The 25,157-nt window shown below is 44.6% G+C and overlaps 1 protein-coding gene across 3 annotated transcripts in view; it reads right to left on the bottom strand.

Moving 5' to 3' along the window:
* Positions 1-25,157, bottom strand: part of ZDBF2 (zinc finger DBF-type containing 2) — a 134,889-nt gene that overhangs the window by 28,128 nt on the left and 81,604 nt on the right. For all 3 annotated transcript variants that reach the window (XM_073541889.1, XM_073541891.1, XM_073541890.1), the window contains one exon: positions 3,206-3,311. In XM_073541889.1, coding sequence (XP_073397990.1) covers positions 3,206-3,311 — 106 coding nt within the window. The remainder of the gene's footprint in view (positions 1-3,205; positions 3,312-25,157) is intronic.

The raw sequence follows: 25,157 nt of genomic DNA, 5'->3' as shown, positions 1-25,157 counted from the left end.
TGGTGGAATACAGACCTGCTTCTCTGCCCATCAGTGAACCCACAAAAATGTTTGAAGAACCCTGGTTGGGACTGTACTATATGTTATTGTCGGATGGAGCTGGGTACATGTGCAACAGTCATGATAACCATCATCTGGATGTGAGGAAGTATTTCAAGGACTGTTGTTGGCTAGAGTGAGATACATGTGCTCGGGTTGTGATATCCGTCATCTGGAGGAGCATGGACTGTGTATACAGACTATACTGGTGGGCGATACAGAAGCTGTGGGCCAACCAAAAGTTGGGAGATAGTGGGCACCTCCTGGAACAGGGGCAGTGGAACGACGGGATCTTGTGGACTGGAGACATTGCATTGTGACCATCTACTCGGAATTGCTGTAAGACTATGGACGTAAGGAATAAAAATATTTACATTGTTAACCTGCCTAGGTGATTATTACAACCTACAACATCAGACCTTCACACCAATGGCCACTTTACATTTTTTTCCTCTCCTTCCAAGAGAGACTACGATTCTTTCCATCAAAATATTATGGCTTGCTTAAGTTACCATGTAATGGATAATGACACTGTAATCCTATATATATATATATATATATATATATATATATATATATATATATATATATATATATATATATACACACACACACACATATACAGGGTGGGCCATTTATATGGATACACCTAAATAAAATAGGAATGGTTGGTGATATCAACATCAAACTTATTGAGAATTTCCCAAGAAAAACAATGGTGTGCTTGGTTTTAACATAACTTTATTCTTTCATGAGTTATTTACAAGTTTATGACCACTTATAAAATGTGTTCAAAGTGCTGTGTTGGATTATCAATGCAACCCTCTTCTCCCACTCTTGACACACTGATAGCAACACCGCAGAAGAAATGCTAGTCTAATGGGGTCAGATTCCTTGTAGGAATGCTCGGACCTGACACCCATAATGTGGTGGTGCAACATCTTGCTGGAAAAGCTCAGGGAATGTGCCATCTTCAGTGCATAAAGAAGGCAACACATCATCATGTAGCAATTTCAGATATCCAGTGGCATTGAGGTTTCCATTGATGAAGAATGACGCCACTATCTTTGTACCTCATATACCACACCATACCATCAATTCTGGGTGTCAGGTCCGAGCATTCCTACATGAACAGTTTCCTGGAAAGTGGATTGGTCGTCGTGGGCCAGTTGAATGGCCCACCAAGGTCTCCCGATCTGACCCCCTTAGACTTTTATCTTTGGGGTAATCTGAAGGTAATTGTCTATGCTGCAAAGATTTGAGATGTGCAGCATCTGAAACATCGGATACTGGAAGCTTGTGCTAGCATTTCTTCTGCGGTGTTACTATCAGTGTGTCAAGAGTGGGAGAAGAGGGTTGCATTGACAATCCAACACAATGGGCAGCACTTTGAACACATTTTATAAGTGGTCATAAACTTGTAAATAACTCATGAAAGAATAAAAAGTTATATTAAAACCAAACACACAATTGTTATTCTTGTGAAATTCTCAATAAGATTGATGTGTCACATGACCCTCTTCCCACTGGCCGACTTCAAAATGGCCGCCATGGTCACCACCCATCTTGAAAAGTTTCCCCCCTCCCATATACTAAGGCTATGTGCACACACTGCGGATTGGTCTGCGGATTCTTATCTGCGGAACCGCAGGTAAAATGACCTGCGGTTTTACCTGCGGATTGGCCTGCGGTTTTGCCCTGCGGTTTGCCACCTGGACAATGGAAGAGGTGGCAAACCACAGCAGAATCCGCAGAAACAATTGACATGTCAATTCTTTCTGCGGATTCAAAACCGCAGCTTTTCCGCAGTTAAAAATCCGCAGCATGTGCACAGCAGAATGTAAATCCCATAGGATAACATGCTACTGTACACTGTCTGCAGAACTGCTGCGGCAAAAACCGCAGCGGAACCGCAGCAAAAACCGCAGCATGTGCACATAGCCTAAATGTGCCACAAACAGGAAGTTGATATCACCAACCATTCCCATTATATTTATTTAGGTGTATCCGTAAAAATGGCCCACCCTGTATATATTGAACATATTTAATGGGATAGGGATTTGAATTTTTTTTTATTAACTATTTTTTGTATGATTTTTTTTAGTCCCTTTAGTGAAATTGACTATGCAATCTTTAGTTTTGCAGAATATTGTTAAGTTACTGATTTGTCATAACATACAGCCACAAGGAGGAGTAAGGCTATGTGCACACGGTGTGGATTCTGCTGTGGAATTTTCCGCGCAGATTTTGCTAAATCTGCGGGTAAAATGACCTGCGTTTTACCTGCAGTTTTAGTGTAGATTTAGTGCAGATTTTGTGCGGATTTCCCCTGCAGTTTTCACCTGCGGATTTCTATAATGGAGCAGATGAAAAACTGCTGCAGAACTGCACAAAAGAAGTGACATGCTGCAGTTTTAAATCTGCACCAAATCTGCACGGAAAAATCTGCAGCATGTGCACAGCGTTTTTTGTTTTACATAAACTTAAATGGTACTGTACATCACTTGCAGTTCTGCAGGGCCAAATCTGCTGCAGAACTGCACAGAATCTGCACCGTGTGCACATAGCCTTAAACTTCCGGGACTCACTATGATTAAAAGGAAAATCTTAATTAGAAGATGCATAAACTGCACAAAATCCAATTACTAGCTACAACTTTGACTTCTCAAAGCATGCAATAGAAATAATGTAAGGGTATGTGCACACGCTGCGGATTCTGCTGCGTTTCCGCAGCGTTTTTGGCTCTGCGGGTCCACAGCAGATTTTGCTGCGTTTTACAGTACCTTTATTTCCTATGGAAATAAAAAAAAGCTGTGCACATGCTGCGTTTTTTTCCGCGCGGTTTTGCTGCGGTTTACAATCCGCAGCATGTCAATTGTTTGGTGCAGAAACGCTGCGGTTTTACACCTCATCCATTATGAGGTGTAAAACCGCAGGGCAAAACCGCAGGGCAAAACCGCAGAAAAAACGCAGATAATCCGCAGATAAACCGCAGCACTTTGTCCTGCGGATTTCCTGCGGTTTTCTCTACAAAATCCGGAGACTAAAAACTACGTGTGCACATACCCTAAGAGTAGCAGAAGCCATGTCCTCCTGCACGCTGCACATTATTACGATACGTGCAAATACAGCTTCATTCCTTACAGCGCCTCTGTTGTAAGCTTACCTTTTCTAGGTTAATGTAATGTACTTGGCAACAACTGCAGTATCCTTGTCTGTAATGCCCTGGGGGTCTGCCGTTTCCTGGCTGCTCCACGATTTGAACATTTTCACTTGAAAAGCAAAAATGTATAAGTAGTATACAACAAAAGAAATACATTAAGTTTCACAACTTTATTTACTACATTATTTGATTTGTAATCTCATATCTGTCAGTGTTATTAGGTGAACGGTTTGTCTGATGGCGCTAGTCACAAAGTTCAAACTGAAAAATCTGGACATATGTAACTGCGTACCTGGAAAAGATCATTTACTCCATGTTGTTAAATGTTTGCTATAAGACAAGTTTATTAGGGATGTATTGTGCTTGTGGGCCTGCAACTTCAGAAATAAATAAGCATTCTCTTTCCTCCTCCTTGCATTTATCTAGTTGATTTTTAGATGGGAAAAAAACTAAAAAGCATTATGTGGCCTTTAATGGGGTTGTTCCTCCTCATAGGAGAAGTCTGCAGTCACTGAGAGTAACCGTAGGCTTCTAAATCACGACAGTGTGCAATGTGCACATTTTCACGATTCCCCTAAATTCTTCATGGCAGTGTGCGGTCATCTCACCACACGAATGCAGAACTTCAAGTACACATATCACATAAGTGCGGTCACGGGAAACCCACTTTCATGGAAAACTGTGATATCTTGGGAAACACACGCAAGCACAGCTCAGCAGTCTGCAGTCACAAAGAGAGACTGCAACTTTTCTTATGACACCACCTTTAAAGAAGTAGTACACTACTTAAAATTGTCTTAAAAGTGGGTGAAAGGTGGTGCTAAAGTAAAAAAAATAAAACACACACACACACACACACACACACACACACACACACACACACACACACACACATTCTCCCTGCCACTTCAGCAGCATTCTTCTCTCCTAGCTTTTTGTAGCCAGGAGACAGGCGGGGAATGCGGCCAAAGCACAGAAAAGTAGTGAGCATCCAGAAGGTGGGTGTATTTTTTAATTTTTTAACACCTCAAGGATTCTTTATAACTCTTGTAAGTAGCTTACAACCCCTTTTAAAGTGCACTAACACTTTCACAAGAAAAGGATTTTATTGAAGGACTCTGCTTTATAATAATTTTTATAAATCCCTAACTATTGCGGAGTGTGGACGCCCAAAGTCCATGCTGCGGGCTACACTAAGCTGTGCAGCGCCCTATACCTACTGCTAGACTACCGTCTTCATAGCGGAAGAAAGTCTTAGGATTTTACAACACTAGCTCCTGCCCTGAAAACGGTGGCTAACGGTGACAGGCAGGACGCTGCATAGTTCCGTGAAGTACGCAGACTTCTGTCGGCCTGTACTGCGGGTCACCAGAACAGTCATTGAGAAAAACTATTACACTGCGGACGCCTGTACTATTATCATTTCCTTGTGAAACTGGAGGTACGTTACAAAGGTAGCCAGGCACTCAGTGTATGCACGGGGATGGGGTTCTTGTACACAAGCCGAAAATAGTGATAAATCGTCACTAACCCAATGTATATCGAAGATTGTCCTGCAGGCTATAACGGAGGGGATGTATTGGCACACTTATACTTAATTAACTAAACCAACTAGTCCTAAAGTGCACAGGTAGCTATACATCTGCTTTTTCCTCTTTACAATGGGACCTTATGATGCGTGTTCTCGACTGTATGCTAACATGATGTGAAAGAGTCTAAGTCATATTAATATGGTAAGGAACATACTATAATCTTTCATTTTGTAATTAAGATATAATTACCATACTTAGCAATAATGAGGGAAACATACAATTCATTGAGTCCAATGCCTTTCAGTAACAAAATAAATCACAAAGTCAACTAAATCCAGTAAAATTGGACACTTCTTGATTTGGTTTACAAACGTCTGTCCAGCAATTAGCACCAACAGTAAAGTGTTCAGACCCTCTGCAAACATCACTCTAGGTCTGACAGGTTTAATATCTTCAGAACTTTCTTCTTTATGTAACTGGTTACTTCAATTTCAATACATCCAAAGTTTGAAATAATGTTATTTTCCAGGCAAAAGCAATTAACATCACTTGACAAGTCTATACAATCTCCTCTCTGTTGCTCGGCATAATACGTCATCAATAAGGATCCATGATGTAGATGATGAATATGTGAGAGCAGTAATCATTTAAATATAGCAGGATGAAAGAGGATCCAATAAAACATTTGGAAACCAACATATGAAGATAGTCCACTGGTAAGAAAACTAATATCCAATGTAAAGGAGGATGGTCCATCCTGAAGACATATCAAAATTAAACAACGCTGATCAACATCTTGTCAGGCTCATTTTATTGTATAATATTATTATTTTCTTCATCTATTATTAGCCTTCATAGTTTGTATATAGCAGCCAAAATACTGATAATGCAATAAGGAAGATTTATAAAAGTACAAAAAACAAGTAAACAGGCGGACGACACCAGATTTCCACTTTTAATGGTCATTGACATGAGAGACTGAAGATGTGCTCAGAGAATTTCTGTTGAGCCCATCTTCAGTTCTGGAGAACATGGCGCCGCTGAGTGCTTCTCCACCTCCACTTTACAACTAAGAGGAGGACACTGCACAAGAATCCCCACTGATCAAAACTGTCTCTATGTCATCAGGACTGATTTGAGATAAAGGTGTGACCCTAAAAAGTTAGTGAAGCCCGAAATGTTAACCTATTGAACCATTACACAAAACATTTATGGCACATCTATACAAGAATATTTCAGAAGGTTAAATGAGTGCAGCTGACTACATTCAATAATTTGGCGCTCGTTTCCCGGCCTCTTTACACAGGCTGATTAAGAATGATGGGGACAGAACAATACTTAGTAGATAATTTGGTCCCCATATCATATACACCGGGCAATGTGCAGCCAAAAACAAAGACTTAACATTTCAATCACTCGATGAATGAGCATCATTCTGCTCATTCGTTGGTAGACTGAAGACTTGCTTACATATAGCTCATGTCTTTATAAATGAGGAGAGCACACAAATAAGTATAACAAACATCACATGCACACATATATGTATATACACATAACACACACACATACATGAACAGTGCTCAGCATAAATTAGAAACACCCTTTTAAAAAAAAAAAAATTTAATCGAAATCTCACTGAACACAAGAACTATTTCCATAATTTTGACAAGACTACGTTTCGTAGAACATTTTTTAACCCATAACATGAGAGGCTAATAATATCATTTTCATTACAAAATCTTCAGTTTTACTCAAATTAGTTCATGCAAAAATGAATACACCTCATATCAAAAATGATTTCATCTAGTATTTTGTGCGACCTCCACAATTTTTAAGGACAGCACCAAGTCTTCTAGGCATGGAATGAATAAACTGGGGACATATTGCAACATCTGTCTTGCTGGATGGAGAGTGATGCTCAACTTGTCTATTCAGAATTCCCCGTGTTTCAGATGAGATCAGATCAAGATTTGCAACTGTTTTCTCTCAGAAAGGAAATGTAACATCAACTGATCTTCACTGTCCTATTAAGGGAATAGAAGAATCCAGAATATCTATAAACAGAAAGATAGTAAGGAAACACTTAGCTATCCTAAATTAATTCAAGTCTCCAGGTCCAGATGAATTACACCCCAGAGTACTGAAGGAGATAGCAGAAGAAATTTTTCAACCATTCTCCATAATCTTTGAAAAGTCTTGGAGAACAGGAGAAGTCCCAGAACACTGGAGAAGAGCAAATGTTGTTCCTATCTTCAAAAAGGGCAAGATGGTGGACCCAGGGAACTATAGGCCGATGAGTCTGACTTCTATACCATGAAAGATCTTTAAACAAATTTTTAAACAACATATATGTAAGTACCTGGATAAGAATGAAGTGATTAAACAGTCAACATGGGTGTCATGGTTTGCTGGTGAGTGGGTTGGGTGTGTTAAGGGTTAGCCCGGATGGCCTCCTTTTGGTTTTCTCTGAGGCTTTTTATAGCCTCATTGTGGGGCCATCCTTTGTTGGTTATACTTTGACCCTTGGCTAAATGTGTCGACCTCTGTGTGCCTGTGCCTTGTGCCTGTGCTATAGCATGTTTGTATGGTTCTGACCCAGTTCTGTCTCCCGTTGTGAGTTTGCTTTTTGATTCCGTACTGTGTATTTGCTTCCCTGGTTTCTGACTCTTGCTACATCCCTGACTATTCCTGATTAGCCTGCTCCCTGTGTACTGCGTTGCCTCTCTCGTTTACTGACCTCGGCTTGTCTTGGATTTCGTCTCCCTCTGGTGCCCCATCCTTTCTCTGATGTACGGTGACCCCCTTTCCCCTCTCCTCTGCTCAAGGGTCCCTGTAGCATCATGAACGCATCTCCAGTAGCAGGACACTAAGCCCCGCCCCCTGTGGTCACATGACTGCAGGTCCTGTCTGTACACTCACCACCAGGCATTCTGATCCTTCCAGCCCTGCTGTACTGCTGTCATCTTGCCCAGCTCCCAGACACTGTAATTACAGCTGTCACAGGCCGTCAGAGGCTCCAGGCTCTCACTGACAGGGCTGCTGAATCTGCTAGTAAGTGCTCACCTGGCGGTTTCTCCTGATATTCTGCTGAAACTGCTGGTAAGTGCTCACCTGGCGGTTTCTCCTGATATTGGGTTTGTAACTAATAAGTAATGTCAGACTAACTTAATTTCCTTCTATGACAGAATCACTGACTGGGTGGATCAGGGAAATGCTGTAGATATAGTATATCTTGACTTCAGCAAAGCATTTGACAAAGTATCTCACACAATCCTTATAAAAAAATGTATGGAATATACAAGGCAACTGTTAGGTGGATTCATAACTAACTTAGTGATTGGACCCAAAGAGTGGTCGTAAATGGCTGCACATCCAGTTAGAAGAATGTCTCAAGTGGGGTACCACAGGGCTCTGTCCTGAGCCCTGTATTGTTCAACATCTTTATCAATGATTTAGATGAAGGAATTGAGGGTAAACTGATTAAATTTGCCGACGACACAAAGCTAGGAGGGATGGCTAATACTAGAGAAGAGAGAGAGGATTCAAAAAGATATAAATAAACTGGAGCAGTGGGCAGCAACTAACAGAATGGCTTTTAACAGAGAAAAATGCAAAGTACTACATCTGGGCAATAAAAAATGAAAAAGCATATACAGAATGGGAGGAATAGGGCTAAGCAACAGCACAAGTGAAAAAGACTTGGGTATATTAATAGATCACAGACTGAACATGAGTCAACAGTGTGATGCAGCAGCAAAAGAGGCAAATACAATTCTAGGATGTATTAACAAAAGCATACAGTCTAGATCATGTGAAGTCATTATTGCCCTCTACTCCTCTTTGGTCAGACCTCATCTGGAATACTGTGTCCAGTTTTGGGCACCACATTTTAAAAAAGACATCAACAAATTGGATCAAGTTCAGAGAAGAGCGACCAGAATGGTTGGTGACCGGTCTACAAACCATGCCCTATGAGGAACGGTTGCAGGATTTGGGAATGTTTAGCTTGCAAAAGAGAAGAGTGAGAGGAGACTTAATAGCTGTCTACAAATAGCTGAAGGGATGTTACATTAATAATAATAATCTTTATTTTTATAGCGCTAACATATTCCGCAGTGCTTTACAGTTTGCACACATTATCATCGCTGTCCCCGAAGGGGCTCACAAACTAAATTCCCTATCAGTATGTCTTTGGAATGTGGGAGGAAACCGGAGTACCCGGAGAAAACCCACGCAAACATGGGGAGAACATGCAAACTCCTTGCAGATGTTGTCCTTGGTGGGATGTGAACCCAGGACTTCAGTGCTGCAAGGCTGCAGTGCTAACCACTGAGCCACCGTGCTGCCATTGTAGAAGGATCATCTTTATTCTCATTTCCACAAGGAAACACTAGAAGCATTGGGATGAAACTGAATGGGAGGAGACACGGATTAGATATTAAAAAAAAAACATTTTGACAGTTAGGGTGATCAATGAGTGGATCAGGCTGCCACAAGAGGTAGTGAGCTCTCCTTCAATAGAAGTCTTCGAACAGAAGCTGGACAAACATCTGGGATAATTTAGTGAATCCTGCTTTGAGCAGGGGGTTGGACCAGATGGCGCAGGAGGTCCCTTCCAACTCTACCATTCTATGATTAGGAGACATTTTTGGCCACTGAATCATTTTCACCCTATTCTTCATAAATGCAACAAGTGTGTTTTGGATCATTGTCACGTTGGAAAAGTGAACGTCTACCAAGGGCACTTAAAGCAGTACATGTGAGAAGTCATGATCCTGGACACCAGCAGCACTGATGCAGCTCTAAGCATTATGCCACCACGTTTTTTGTAGGAACCAGGCATTTAGAAAAATTCATGGTGCCTACAATGAAACGGTGACGTCCGTCTGGTGCGAGTCTGAGCTGCAAGTAAGACAGCACCCCGAGAAACCCTGATACCCTTTACCCCCTATACAGGGATCTGGAATTACAGCAGAGCCTAAGAGGTAGCTGCCTATAAGAGCAGCGAACAAGAGCAGGAAGGGATTAATAAACGGGACCGAAATCTAAGTCAGGAGTCCAAGTCAAAACCAGGCGGGCAGCAGTGGTACAAAATCAGCAGGCTGAAGCAGTGTCAAAATCCAGGCCAAGGACAGAGTCACCGGGAAAGAAGCAGAGGTACAAAATCGGCAGGCTGAAGCAGAGTCAAAATCCAGGCCAAGGTCAGTCACTGGGAGAGCAGCAGAGGTACAAAATCGGCAGGCTGAAGAGGGGTCAGAAATCCAGTCAAAGGTCGCAGTCAAGAATAGCAAATTAAACACTAGCACACTGGGGAAACCAAGACTATATCTGGCAGCCTGCAGGACAGGCCCCAAAGTATTTAAAGGATAAGGCTATTCCTCACAGGCTCACAGTCTGATGACCTCATCTGGACCGCCCCCAGAACCAGGCCAGATGGCGATGCACCATCCCCTTCACCTCTGACAGAGGAGCGAAGCCTGCGCCCACCAGATGACTGCGCAGGAGCCCCTTCTCTGTCACCACCATCACCCACGGGAGAACCACGGCGATGCCCAACGACAGAGGCATGCATCAAAGGAGCGGACCCACATGAGGACATAGCCCTCCTGTCGCCGGCACCACCAGTCGAAGAAGTCCGGCGCCTCCCAGTGGCCGAGGCAGGAACAGCAGCCCTCGAGTCTGATGGCGACGTGACAGTCCGGCGCATCCCAGTGGCCGAGGCCGGAACACCAGCCCCCGAGTCCGACGGCGACGTGACAGAAACATGGTGGTGACAGTGTCCTCATGTGGGGCTTCATGAGTGCTGCTACTGTTGGGGAGCTACATTTAATTGATGAGATCATGAATTCACAGATCTGATCTATAATGAAAGAGAAGCTACTGCCATCACTCAGTGCTCTTGGAAGATATGCACTTTTCCAATATGACAATAATCTAAAACACACATCGGTTGCATTTCTGAAGAGGATGAAGGTGCAAGTGATTCACTAGCCAAGTGTCTCCTGATCTGAACCCAAATGAACACCTATGAGTAGTGTTGAGCATTCCGATACCGCAAGTATCGGGTATCGGCCGATATTCGCTGTATCAGAATTCCGATACTTAGTTCCGATACTTTTTTCATATCGAATACCGGAATCGGAAGTTCCCATAATGCTAGGAGCCCGCTCGATTTGATTCAGCCAATGGGGATCCTCAGAAGTGTGGGCACATCCTGTTAGGCATGTTAACTACTGGCATGGCTGTGATTGGCTGGTGAAATGATGTCATGATGCACTATAAAAACCGCAGCAGCCGCCATTTCGGGTACACTCTGCTGTGAATTCAGTTAGGGACAGGCTGCTGTTGAAGACTGTGAGGGACAGTTAGAAATAGCGATCATCAAACATATCTATTGCTCTACCCAGGCTACATAATCCACCACTGTAGCATTTTTGTAGCCCAGCAGCGCTGTTTTAATAGCTGTCTGCAAGGGCTGTGTGAGTGCAGACCCACGCTGTGCAGTGTGTCCTGCAGGCACGTCTGCTTGTAGGCCGCCCAGCGTGTGTCTCTGCCTCATACACATTTTTCTTTTATTGCTGCTTTTTTTTCTCCTGTATAGTGTGCTTCCATACGTATCCATATACGTTGGTTGCAAACACTAAAGGAGTGGACAGTGGAGCCTTTCAGCAGCCTTTCAGTGCTATAGCCCATTTCTCTGCACTGTTTTTGGCTGTCTGATAGGTCTCTCTGTGTGTGAGTGCAGCTCACGTTGCAGTGTGTTCTACAGCCACCGCTGGTTGTAGTCCGCTCAGCGTGCGTCACTGCCACATACATAGTCCTTTTTTTGCAGCTAATTTGTCCAGATTTTTGCTCATATATTAGTGTGGTTCCATCCGCATCCATTGTCATTGGTTGGTTGCAAACACTATATAGGATTAGATAGAGGAGCCTTTTTGCTGGCTTGTGCCCTTCAGGGCCAGCCAGACTAGTATCACCCTATTTTTTGGAGCCTCATCAATTGCGTTGTAGGTTAGCTTCCTGCATTGTAATCGCTCCAAAAAGTTTGTGATACTATAGCTTTCAAACTTTGGTCACATCCTTTTATTTTCCCCCCCCCCCCAAAAAAAAAAGGAAATAAAATTCACCAAACACTCCACTTTAGAGTTGTGTAGGCCACATTAGATCATATTAAAGTGTAGTACACACACTATTAGCAAAATTAGTGTTTCTTATACTGGTTAGCAGGTGTTCAGGAATAAGAACACTAAGCCCCCCTTTTTTACTTTTCTGCCTATCTTTATCAGTCTACCAAGATGAAGAAGGAAGGGAGTAAGGCACGTGGTCGTGGCCGTGGAGTTTCAGCAGGGAGAGGACGGGGGGATTCAGCAGGGAGAGGACGTGGGGATTCGGTGTCTGCTGCGGCCACAAGTGACCCGGCATCCCCCACTTTTACCAGGCAACAGTCCTTCATGCGCAGCTTTGTAGGACCTCGCCATACCCCACTGCTGCGTGACGAACAAATTGAAGCCGTTGTCGGATGGATGGCAGCTAACGCATCCACTTCAATGACTTCCGCATCCTCCCAGGGCCAGAGCACTGAAGAGCAACCATCTGTCTCTTCACCACCTGCCAAATTGCCCAGGCAGTCTGAGAGCCCTGGACAGGAGCCATCTCAATCTTTACTTCTGTTCTCAGAATCTGTTGGCTTGGAAAGAGGTGGCCAGCCAAGCAGCATTCTAGAGCGTGAAGAAGAGGGAGTGTGCAATGATGCGCAACTGCTTTGTCCCTCTGAATCTGAAGAGGCGGGTGGGCCAGTGCCTATTGTCAGCACACCTCAGTACTCATCTGATGATGAGACTCAGTTGCCAATTTCTGGTGCGTACGGTGCTGGCGAGACAACCCAGGACCAGCTGGTGCTTGAAGAGGGGAGTGGAGATTATGAGGTCCTTGACCCATTATGGCGTCAGCCACAGGAAGGTGGTGGGAGCAGCTCTGAGGAAGAGATTCCCCAAACGGCCAAAAGAGGAGGGAGAGGGCGGGGGCAGACTTGGTTGCCTGTAGCCTCCACTTTGGCACCCGTGAGGAGCAATCCTCTTCCAAAACAGAAAACGGGCGCTCCCAGGACTTGCAGTGCGTGGTCTTTTTTTGACACAGTTGCAGATGACATTTGCTTTGTCAAATGCAAGCTGTGTCATCAGAAAGTTAAACGAGGGAAAAATGTGAGCAACCTCAATACCACAAATATGTGGAAACATGTGCGTACCAAGCACGAGGTGGAGTTACACAGACACACTGAAGATGTAGGCCAACCTTCAGCAGCACCTACCACCTCTTCAGCTCGTGTTGGGGCCTCTTCCTCCAGCTCACACACAGCTGGTTCTGCTTCCTCACTGGAACGCCATGGAAGAACCTCTGCCACTGTTGTCCAGAGACCCAGTGAAATTCCACCCACTGAACCACGTTCTCAGTCATCAGCACACTCCCAGGCCACTCACCAGCAATCGGTAGCACAGGCATGGGAGAAAAAGCGGCCATACTCGGCAAACCATCCCCGAGCACTGGCTCTGAATGCCGGCATTGCCAAACTACTGGCCCTTGAGATGCTGGCATACAGGCTGGTGGAGACTGACACCTTCCGGAACTTGATGTCATTGGCAGTACCACAATACAATGTGCCCAGCCGCTTTTATTTCAGCAGGCAAGCCGTCCCTGCCCTGCAAAAGCATGTGGAGGGAAAAATTAAAAATGCGCTACTAAACGCAGTCAGTAGCAAGGTCCACCTGACCACCGATGCGTGGACCAATAGCCATGGACAGGGACGATACCTTTCCCTCACTGCCCATTTCGTCAAAGTTGTGGAGCCGGGTACAGATCTGGAGAGTGGCTCTGTACGTATTCTGCCAACTCCAAGGATTACAGGAATGCAGTCTGTACATATTGAGTCCTCCTCCTACTCTAGTTCCTCGGAATCAGCACTGCATGAGCCTGTTAGGCCAGATATGAGCACAGGTGTGGCCAAACGTCAACAGGCCGTCCTTAAATTAATTTCTTTGGGGGAATCGGAGCCACACAGCACAGGAGCTCTGGAATGCCATCAAGCAGGAGAGCGATGTGTGGTTTGTGCCAGCGAATCTCCAGCCAGGTTTGGTAGTGAGTGACAATGGCCGAAATCTAGTGGCAGCTCTGGGTCTAGGCAACCTCACTCACATACCATGTCTGGCACAAGTGCTGAATTTGGCCGTGCAGAGCTTTCTGAGGGACTATCCGGATCTTGATGCACTGCTGCACAAGGTTCGCCTAGAGTCTGCAGCACATGGTTGATTTCATGCTGCAGTGCTTGTTAAATGACCGCCGCATCGCCAACATTCTCCACACGGCTGATTATTGGGTGTACACCCTCCTAGATCCTCGCTACCGGGACAACTTACAAAGCCTCATACCACAGTTGAACCGGGAGCGTAAAATGCGGGAGTACCAAGAAACACTTGTGCAGGCCATCATGTTCTCCATTCCCCCCGCAAGTGTTGCTGGTAGCGCTTTTCAAAACAGCCATGTGGGTAGAGGCAGTAGAGGAAGCTCTGCACAAAGAGGTAGCAGAGGCAGTGCCGCAGGACAAGGCAAGGCCAGTATGGCCCAAATGTGGAAAAGTTTTGTGGGACCGCCACAAACGGCTACACCATCACAGACGGCTCCAGTCAGCAGGAGGCAACGTTTCCGTCAGATGGTGACAGACTACTTGTCTTGCCCTGTTAGTGTACTCCCAGACGGCTCTTCCCCGTTCAAGTATTGGGTCTCTAAGCTGGATACATGGCCAGACCTTAGCCAGTATGCATTGGAGGTGCTGGCTTGCCCTGCTGCCAGTGTATTATCGGAACGTGTCTTTAGTGCTGCAGGTGGTGTGGTAACAGACCGTCGCACGCGACAATCCGCCGATAATGTTGACCGGCTTACTTTTGTGAAAATGAACAAGGCCTGGATCTCACCTGAATTTGCCAGTCCTCTTCCAGAATAAATAATTGGCTGGCAACAGGATCCAGGTCTCCTGTTGTGTTCATGTTTCTATGAACTGAACTTTATTTCCTGGGCTACAGCAACGCCCGTTGTTGCTCAGAAGTGCTGTCCACACAGACAAAACACTCGCTCATGTGTAAGTGGGGTTCGGTAACGTCAGCTGATCCCCTGCTGTGTGTACGGCAAACTCTCCTGCTGCCTACAACTTCTGACTACTTCTGATTTAATATGTTCTCTGATTTGCCCTCTGTCTCCACTCTGTTTTGAGTATTTCCTCCGGCCTACAACACCGCCTGTTTCTGCTCTCAAGTGCCGTCTGCACAATCCACACTTGTTCCTGTGTTACCTGAGTCCTGTAACATCTGCTCATCTCCAGAGGTGAGTCCGGCAATGTCTCCTGCGTTGTCTACATTCCCACTACTTGTAGTGGAAAAGTGGACAGAGCAGGAGACATTGCCTGACTCACCTCTAGGGAGAAGCTGCTGTTACAGAACCCCAGTAACACAGGAACAAGTGTGGGTTGTGCAGATGGCATTTCAGAGCAGCAACTGGCGTGGTTGGAAGCCAGAGGAAATACTCGAAACAGAGTGAAGACAGAGGCCTAATTGGAGTACGTTGACAGTTAGTAGTAGTCTAGAAACAATCGAAAACTGCCACCAAGTAGGCCTCAGCCTACTATGTGATTTTCCCTGGGCTCCGACACCGCCAGTTGGTGCTCAGAAGTGCTGTCCACACAGACAAAACACTCGCTCATGTGTAAGTGGGGTTCGGTAACGTCAGCTCATCCCCTGCTGTGTGTACGGCAAACTCTCCTGCTGCCTCCAAATTCAAACAACGTCTTATCTTAAACTGCCTCCAAGTAGGCCTCAGCCTACAAAATGACTATCCCGGGCTCCACCATCGTCAGTTGTTGCTCGGAAGTGCTGTCCACACAGAAAAAAACACTCGTTCATGTGAAAGTGGGGGTCAGTAACGTCAGCTGATCCCCTGCTGTGTGGAGGGCAAAGTGTCCTGCTCCCTCCAAAGTCAAAATACCTCTGCTTTACACCTCGCTCCTAGTAGGCCTCGGCCTGCACCATGATTGTCCCTGGGTTCCAACAACGCTAGTTGGTGCTCGGAAGTGCTGTCCACACAGAAAAACACACACGTTCATGTGAAAGTGGGGTTCAGTAACGTCAGCTGATCCCCTGCTGTGTGGAGGGCAAACTGCTGCTGCCTCCAAATTGTAACTACTTCAGATTTAAACATTCTCTGATTTGGCCTCTGTCTCCACTGTCTCTAGTATTTCCCCTGACCTCCAACACCGCCAGTTCCTGCTCACAGTTGCCGTCCACGCAAGTGTCCTGCTCCCTCCAAAGTCAAAATACCTCCGATTTACACCTGGCTCCTAGTAGGCCTCGGCCTGCACCATGATTGTCCCTGGGTTCCAACAACGCTAGTTGGTGCTCGGAAGTGCTGTCCACACAGAAAAACACACACGTTCATGTGAAAGTGGGGTTCAGTAACGTCAGCTGATCCCCTGCTGTGTGGAGGGCAAACTGCTGCTGCCTCCAAATTGTAACTACTTCAGATTTAAACATTCTCTGATTTGGCCTCTGTCTCCACTGTCTCTAGTATTTCCCCTGACCTCCAACACCGCCAGTTCCTGCTCACAGTTGCCGTCCACGCAAGTGTCCTGCTCCCTCCAAAGTCAAAATACCTCCGATTTACACCTGGCTCCTAGTAGGCCTCGGCCTGCACCATGATTGTCCCTGGGTTCCAACAACGCCAGTTGGTGCTCGGAAGTGCTGTCCACACAGAAAAAAACACTCGTTCATGTGAAAGTGGGGGTCGGTAACGTCAGCTGATCCCCTGCTGTGTGGAGGGCAAACTGCTGCTGCCTCCAAATTGTAACCACTTCAGATTTAAACATTGTCTCTTTTGGCCTCTATCTCCACTCTGCCTCTAGTATTTCCCCTGACCTCCAACACCGCCAATTCCTGCTCACAGTTGCCGTCCACGCATTCCACACTTGTTCCTGTGTTCCTGGTGTTCTGTTACGTGAGCTGATCCCCCTGTGTGTGTCTGGCACTGTCTCCTGCGCTGTCCACCTTCCCACTGCAAGTGGTGGGAATGTGGACAGAGCAGGAGACATTGGCAGACACACATCAGGGGATCTGCTGACATTACAGAACCCAAGTAACACAGGAACGTGTGGATTGGGCAGACGGCTACTGTACGCATAAACTGGCGGTGTTGGTGGTCACGTGAAATCCTGGAAACAGAGTGGAGACAGATGCCTAATTGGAGCACGTTGACAGTCTGTTGTAGCCTACAAACAATCTAAAACTACCACCAAGTAGGCCTCGGCCTTCACCATGATTGTCCCTGGGTTCCAACAACGCCAGTTGGTTCTCGGCAGTGTCTTTGGCACGGGTACTCCCTGTTGCCCAGCCTGGTTCCAGCACGCCAGCTGTTTCCGGGTAGTGTCAAGGTCACTATGCCACCAATCCGTTGTCCTGTCGTCTTGCGGCCGGGTTAGCCGACTCTACAGTACCTGCAGTTTAGGTGACTCCTATGTGGGCTGCGGGAACTGGCACTGAAGGCTGGATCCGTAGTGCCAATGGGACATGGACCCCCTTTAGGCCTGTGGGTTTCGGTAACTGCGGCCTGGCTACTTTGCTTTGGATGGGTACCTTCTGCTACCCACCCGGGTTCCAGCACTGTCAGCTGGTTCTCGCCAGAGCCTTTGGCCTAGGTGCCTCCATCTCGATATCCGAGGTCCAGCACCGTCAGCTGGTCCTTGGTAGTGCTTTTTAGCACAGGTACCTTCTGCTTAGTAACCGTGGTCCAGCACCGTCAGCTGGTCCACGGTTGTGCCATTGGCTCTTGTTCCTTCTGCTACCCATCCGGGTGCCAGCACTGTCTGCTGGTTCTCGCCAGAGCTTTTGGCCTAGGTGCCTCCATCTCGGTATCCGAGGTCCAGCAACGTCAGCTGGTCCTTGGTAGTGGTTTCTAGCACAGTTACCTCCTGCATAGTAACCGGGGTCCAGCACCGTCAGCTGGTCCACGGTTGTGCCATTGGCTCTTGTTCTTTCTGCTGCCACTAGGGGTTCCAGTACTGTCAGCTGGTTCTCGCCAGTTTCTCAGCCTTCTTGTACCTTCTGCTACATTTCCAAGATCAAGCTTTTTGAAATTGTCTTTGGTAATCCTTATTGATCTCCATGACGACGACCCTGATGACGACGACCCTGAAGACCACACCAAAGAAGACCAGAAACATGACCCTAAATAATAAGACCAAGAGGACAAAGAACATGAAGACAACCACCAAGATACAGAACAAAAGACAGAAGAACAAGAAGCAGAAGAAGCAAAAGCAGAAGAACAGAAAGCAGAAGAACATTAAGCATAAGACTAAAAATCAGCATAGAAGAAATCAAAATTATAAGCAGAAGACGACTAAGCAGTAAATGGGGGGAGTCCGTTCCTCCTCGTGGTGCCCCTGGAAAATGCCTGCTGCTGCAGGCCAAACTGAACGCGGACAAATCCTGTTGTAAATCTTTTGCGACAGGCAGAACGTAAGGTGTAATTTTATAACTTTTATAGATAAGTACTACAGGAATGCCTGTCACCATAAGAAAATGAAGAAAAAGAAGAATAGGAAGAAGATGAAGAAATAGCATATGAAAATTAATAATAGTTGAATAAGAAGAATATGAAGAATGGAAAAAAAAAATTAATGGGAAGAAGGTGAAGAAGATGAATAAGGTGAAGAAAAAGTTGATGAAAAAAATGCTACTGCTGCGGATCATGAAGGAGAAAGTGTGGGAGAAGTACAAAAGAAGGTGAAAAGCATGGAAGTTGTGAAACATACATATCTGACAAAATATAAAAAAGTTAACATAGTCAATATCTTTTTAACTCCGAACGTCTTGAAAAAAAAAATTGGAATTAATGCTATGCCATGTGATTTGAATAAACCACTATGCCTTTAATGTCTCCTCCACCTCCCACAATACATTCTACATGACTCTTATTTGTTTTCAATTACGTAGAATTAGCCAACAAGGAAATAAAAGGCTTTTTTAAATTCCGATACCGGAAGTCCCATTGACTTGAATGGGACTTCCGGTATCGGAATCGGCGATACGGAAAAAATAATGGGTATCGGGCGATACCATCCGATACAATATTTTTGGGTATCGAACGGTATCGCTCAACACTACCTATGAAGAGTTTTCAAAAGAAAAGTCGAGCATCACTCTCCATCCAGCATCCAGGCTCTAAAAGAGTACATTTTAGGTCGTAGTAGTGTTTGATGTGGGGTATACTCATTTTTTCATCAACTAATTTGAGTAAGACTGAATATTTTGTGATAAGTTATATTATTAACCTTACTTTTATGTTATGGTTAAAAAATGCTGTTCTATGAAACCCAGTCTTGTCAAAATTTTGGAAGTTGTTCTTGTGTTTAGTAAGATATTGATGAAAATTTTGCTTTTAAAAGAGATTGCACTTATTTATGCTGAACACTGTATTATAAATAGCATACATATACCAATGTACATACACAGAGCACACACATACCAATGTACATACACAGAGGACATACATACCAATGTATTGTATATACACAGAGCACACACATACCAATGTACATACACAGAGCACACACATACCAATGTACATACATAGAGCACACACATACCAATGTATTGTATATACACAGAGCACACACATACCAATGTACATACACAGAGCACACACATACCAATGTACATACACAGAGCACACATACCAATATACATACAGAGGACATACATACCAATGTACATACACAGAGCACACACATACCAATGTATATACACAGAGCACACACATACCAATGAACATACACATACCAATGAACATACACAGAGCACACACATACCACACAGCGCACACATATACCAATGTACATACACAGAGCACACATATACCAATGTACATACACAGAGCACACACAGCCAATGTACATACACAGAGCACACACATACCAATGTACATACAGAGAGGACATACATACCAATGTACATACACAGAGCACACACATACCAATGTATATACACAGAGCACACACATACCAATGTATATACACAGAGCACACACATACCAATGTACATACACAGAGCACACATACCACACAGCGCACACATATACCAATGTACATACACAGAGCACACATATACCAATGTACATACAGAGAGGACATACATACCAATGTATATACACAGAGCACACATATACCAATGTACATACACAGAGCACACATATACCAATGTACATACACAGAGCACACACAGTCAATGTACATATACAAAGCACACATATATCAATGTATATACAAAGAGCACACACAATGTACATATATAAAGCACACACATACCAATGTAATTACACAGAACACACTAATGAATTTACACAGAGCACATGCAAACACATGTATATATACACACACCCACATGAATATACACATAAAAATGTAAACATGCATAGCACACATATGTATATACTCAGAGCACATACACACACACGTATACAAAAAGCGTACTCGCACACATACTCCTGCTGCTCAGTTCTTCAGAAACTGTACCAATAATGCAGGACAGCTACTATTAGTGCAGTTTCTACTTGTAAATGCTGGGGACCATTATTAGGATAAAGGCCCTAAACAATTGTCCAGTGCACCCACCCCATAGCGTTAGCGGCTCTGCATGTCATGTCAAAAGTATAAACTGTAAAAAATGCAAGAGCGCAACAGAGTCTTATTCACGTTAGAGGGTTGATGTAAACGAGTAGAACCGCTCACCTTGTATGGTTGTGTGAGACGCAACACTTCTAGAGCTTGAGATCCAGATGCAGCAGCTTCCATAGACTGTAGAATTAACCCCTTAACCCCCAAGGGTGGTTTGCACGTTCATGACCGGGCCAATTTTTACAATTCTGACCACTGTCCTTTTATGAGGTAATAACTCTGGAACGCTTCCATGGATCCTGGTGATTCTGACATTGTTTTCTCTTGACATATTGTACTTCATGTTAGTGGTAAAATTTCATTCAAATAACTTGCATTTATTTGTGAAAAAACGGAAATTTGGCAAAAATTTTTAAAATTTCACAATTTTCCAACTTTGAATTTTTATGCCCTTAAATCACAGAGATACGGCACACAAAAAAATTAATAAGTAACATTTCCCACATGTTTACTTTACATCAGCACAATTTTGGAACCAAAATTTTTTTTGTTAGGAAGTTATAAGGGTTAAAAGTTGACCAGTGATTTCTCATTTTTACAACACCATTTTATTTTTACGGACCACATCACATTTGAAGCCACTTTGAGGGGTCTATATGATAGAAAATACCCAAAAGTGACACCATTCTAAAAACGGCACCCCTAAAGGTGCTCAAAACCACATTCAAGAAGTTTATTAACCCTTCAGGTGCGTCACAGGAATTTGAATATTTAAAAAAAATGAACATTTAACTTTTTTTCACAAAAAAAAATTCTTCAGATTCAATTTTTTTTCATTTTACCAAGGGTAACAGGAGAAATTGGACAGCAAAAGTTATTGTGCAGTTTGTCCTGAGTACGCTGATACCTGATATGTGGGGGGGAACCACTGTTTCGGCGCATGGCAGAGCTCAGAAGGGAAGGAGCACCGTTTGACTTTTTCAATGCAAAATTGGCTGGAATTGAGATCAGACACCATGTCGCGATTGGAAAACCCCTGATGTACCAAAACAGTGGAAACCCCCCACAAATGACACCATTTTGGAAACTAGACCCCCCCCAAGGAACTTATCTAGATGTGTGGTGAGAACTTTGAATCCCCAAGGGCTTTACAGAAGTTTATAGCGTACAGCCGTACAATTAAAAAATCATATTTTTTCCACAAAAATGATCTTTTCACCCTCAATTCTTATTTTTCCAAGGGTACCAGGACCCTAAAAGTTATTGTGCAATTTGTCCTGAGTACGCTGATACCCCACATGTCGGGGTAAACCACTATTTCGGCGCATGGCAAAGCTCGGAAGGGAAGCAGCGCCATTTGACGTTTTTGGCTGGAATTGAGATCGGACACCATGTCGCGTTTGGAAAGCCCCTGATGTACCAAAACAGTGAAAACCCCCAACAAATGACACCATTTTGGAAACTAGACCCCCCAAGGAACTTATCTAGATGTGTGGTGAGAACTTTGAACCCCCCCCCCCGTGCTTCACAGAAGTTTATAACGCCCGGACGTGAAAATAAAAAAAAATAAAAAAAAAAAAAATCGCATTTTTTCCACAAACATGATCTTTTAGTCCCCAATTTTTTTATTTTCCCAAGGGTAACAGGAGAAATTGGACCCCAAAAGTTGTTGTCCAATTTGTCCTGAGTACGCCGATACCTCATATGTGGGAGAAAAACCAGATTACTTACCGGTAATACTCTTTTGTAGAGTCCACGACAGCACCCACTGAGAGAGGGGATCCGCTCCCAGGAACAGGAAACCTACAGAGAGATAAATGGGGCGGTCCCCCTCGCTCCCTCAGTTTGGATTACAAAGAACCAAGAGGAACCGCCATACATGTTTTAGTCAATTTGGCAGCCAAATAGTTGACACTTATAAATATCTATTGCTATACAACCTAAGAAATCCCTTATCTTCCCTCTTTTCCTTTTTTTTTTTTTTTTCCCCTTTTCTTTTTCCCACCACCAAGGAGAACCACGTGTGAGTTCTAAATTAAGGGAGGGAAGTGAACAGGTGCTGTCGTGGACTCTACAAAAGAGTATTACCGGTAAGTATTCCGTTTTTTTCTCTTCGCCACGACAGCACCCACTGAGAGACTTTCAGAGATAGTCACTTGGGAGGGTACACCGTGCTAAGGACTGCTCTACTGAAGTTTAAGTCGTCAGAGGACTAGGGCTACCAATAGGGCAGTTTTAAATGAAAGGTATTTTAATGATGCTAGGTGCATAGGTTCGAAAGGGGCCTGAGTTAATGCATCTAAGACCAAGTTAAGGTCCCACGTAGGCACCTGAGGGATGTGGACTGGAGTCACCCTCTGAGAAGCTGAAATAAATCGGGTTACCCATCTATTGCCTGCCACATTATGATTATATAATGCCCCTAGAGCAGATACATGAACCTTCAGGGTGTTAACCGAGAGTCTTAGCTCACGGCCCCTCTGCAGGAATTCTAGAATAGCCCTAATGGGCACCTCACTGGAAAGCTTTGCTGTGTGAAAGGTTAAGAATTTCTTCCATATTTTTACGTAAATTTTTGTTGTGGACTCCTTTCTACTCTCTAGTAGCGTATTAATAAGATTATTTGAGAATCCTCTTAATTTTAATAGCCTCCTTTCAAATTCCATGCCGCTAGGTGCAAGGATTTGATTTGGGGATGGTGGCAGGGTCCCTGGGAGAGAAGGTCCCGATGTAGTGGGAGGATCCATGGGTCGGTTATCGACATCGCTGTCAACCATGAAAACCACGGCCTCTTGGGCCAAAAAGGGGCTATTAGGATTACCCCTGCCCCCTCTTCCCTTATCTTCCTGATCACTGTCGATAGCAATATCCTAGGAGGGAAGGCGTAGGCCTGTTGAAATGTCCAGGGTATCTGCAGGGCATCGAGGACGTCTGGATTGTCCTCCCTGTACAGCAAAGCAAACTTTTCTACACATCTGTTGGCTCTTGTCGCGTACAGATCTATGTCTGGTTTGCCCCATCTGGCAGTTATCATTTTGAAGATGTGTTGGCTGAGAACCCACTCTCCTTGGTGTAAAGTTTGGCGACTGAGATAGTCCGCTCTGGAATTGTCTATTCCTCTGATGTGGGTGGCGGATAAGGAGTGGAGATATAATTCGGCCATCTCTAGAATATCCTCCGCGATAGACATGAGTGGTCCTGATCGCGTACCTCCTTGCCGGTTTATGTATGCCACTGAGGTGATGTTGTCTGTTTGGATTCTCGTGTGGGTACCTTTTAGCTGCGGAAGAAATTTAGATATAGCAAAATATATCGCTTTTAGCTCCCTCATATTAGATGAGCTCTCTGTTTCGAGTTCGGACCACCGACCCTGCACCATGTTTTCTCCTAGATGGGCTCCCCATCCCGAGGGGCTAGCATCCGTGGTATCCACTCTAGAGGGGATAATCCACCATGGAACACCTCCTGTTAGATTGTTAGGGTTTAACCACCACCTTAAAGAGCTGATTACCTCCGGTGATAGGGATATTCTCCCTTTCAACCGCCCGTGTAGCCTCTCTGTTTCTCGTAAAATGGCCCACTGCAATTTTCTGGAATGGTATTGGGCCCATTGTACCGCCGGAATGCATGATATTAGGGAGCCTAATAAGGACATACCCTCTCGCAAGGTTATTGAGCTCTTATTGCACGCCATCCGTACTTTGTTAATCAAGGTTCGTGTTTTTATTTCTGGTAAGAAACATCTCTGACTTACAGAGTCTACTTGAAGGCCCAGGAACGTCTGACAGGTTACCGGTTGCAGTCTGGACTTTCCCCAGTTGACCAGCCAGCCTAGTGTCTGCAGGGATGAGATTATGTTAGCTACTCTTCCTTCGCATTGGGATACCGAATCTCCCACTATAAGCAGATCGTCCAAGTACGGGACTATTAAGGTGTCATTTAGCCTTAAGTACGACATCACCTCTAGCATCAGCTTGGTAAAAACGTGGGGTGCCATGGATAATCCGAACGGCATCGCCGTGAACTGGAAGTGTCGTATCTGGCCCTTTATCAAGACTGCCACCCGAAGGAACTTCTGGTGCTCTCTGTATATGGGGAGATGATAATAGGCATCTTTTAGGTCCAATACTGCCATATGGCACCTAGGAAACAAGATTTTTATTGCTGAGCGTATCGATTCCATTATAAAGGCCCGCAACCTTAGAAATGAATTAAGCTTTTTTAAATTAATTATCGTTCTAAAGGAACCATCCGGCTTAGGTACTAAAAATAGGGGAGAATAGAATCCTGTGCCCCACTCTTCTTTTGGCACTTCTATCAGAACCTGTTTAGACAAGAGCCCCGTTATCTCTATTTCCAAGGCTTACTGTTGCGCTGGGGACTTCAAGGAAGTCAATAGGAAGGAGTTCGGTGGGCACCGAACAAACTCTAGCCTTAGGCCCGATGACACGATATTAATTGCCCACGAGTTCGATGTTATTTTCTGCCACTGATGACTATATTTTAGTAGCCTGCCACCTACCGGTGTTTTATCGCTACCGGAACCTGTCCCCTGGCCTAAAGGGACGCTTTCCACATAAGATGCCTCTCTGTTTGGCATTTTTATTACCCCAACGTTCCTGGGATCTGAAATCCTTTTTCTTGCCAAATGGAGGCTTCATGAAGGCTCTCCTGTTAAAGGGAATGTATGGGTTAGGGAATCCTTTCTTCCTCT

The sequence above is a fragment of the Dendrobates tinctorius genome, unplaced genomic scaffold (genome assembly GCF_039654945.1).
Source record: "Dendrobates tinctorius isolate UK_male_01 unplaced genomic scaffold, ASM3965494v1 ptg000125l, whole genome shotgun sequence".
NCBI lineage: Eukaryota > Metazoa > Chordata > Amphibia > Anura > Dendrobatidae > Dendrobates > Dendrobates tinctorius.
Note: the sequence above shows the minus strand (reverse complement) of the source record. Positions and strands in the feature narration are given on the sequence as shown.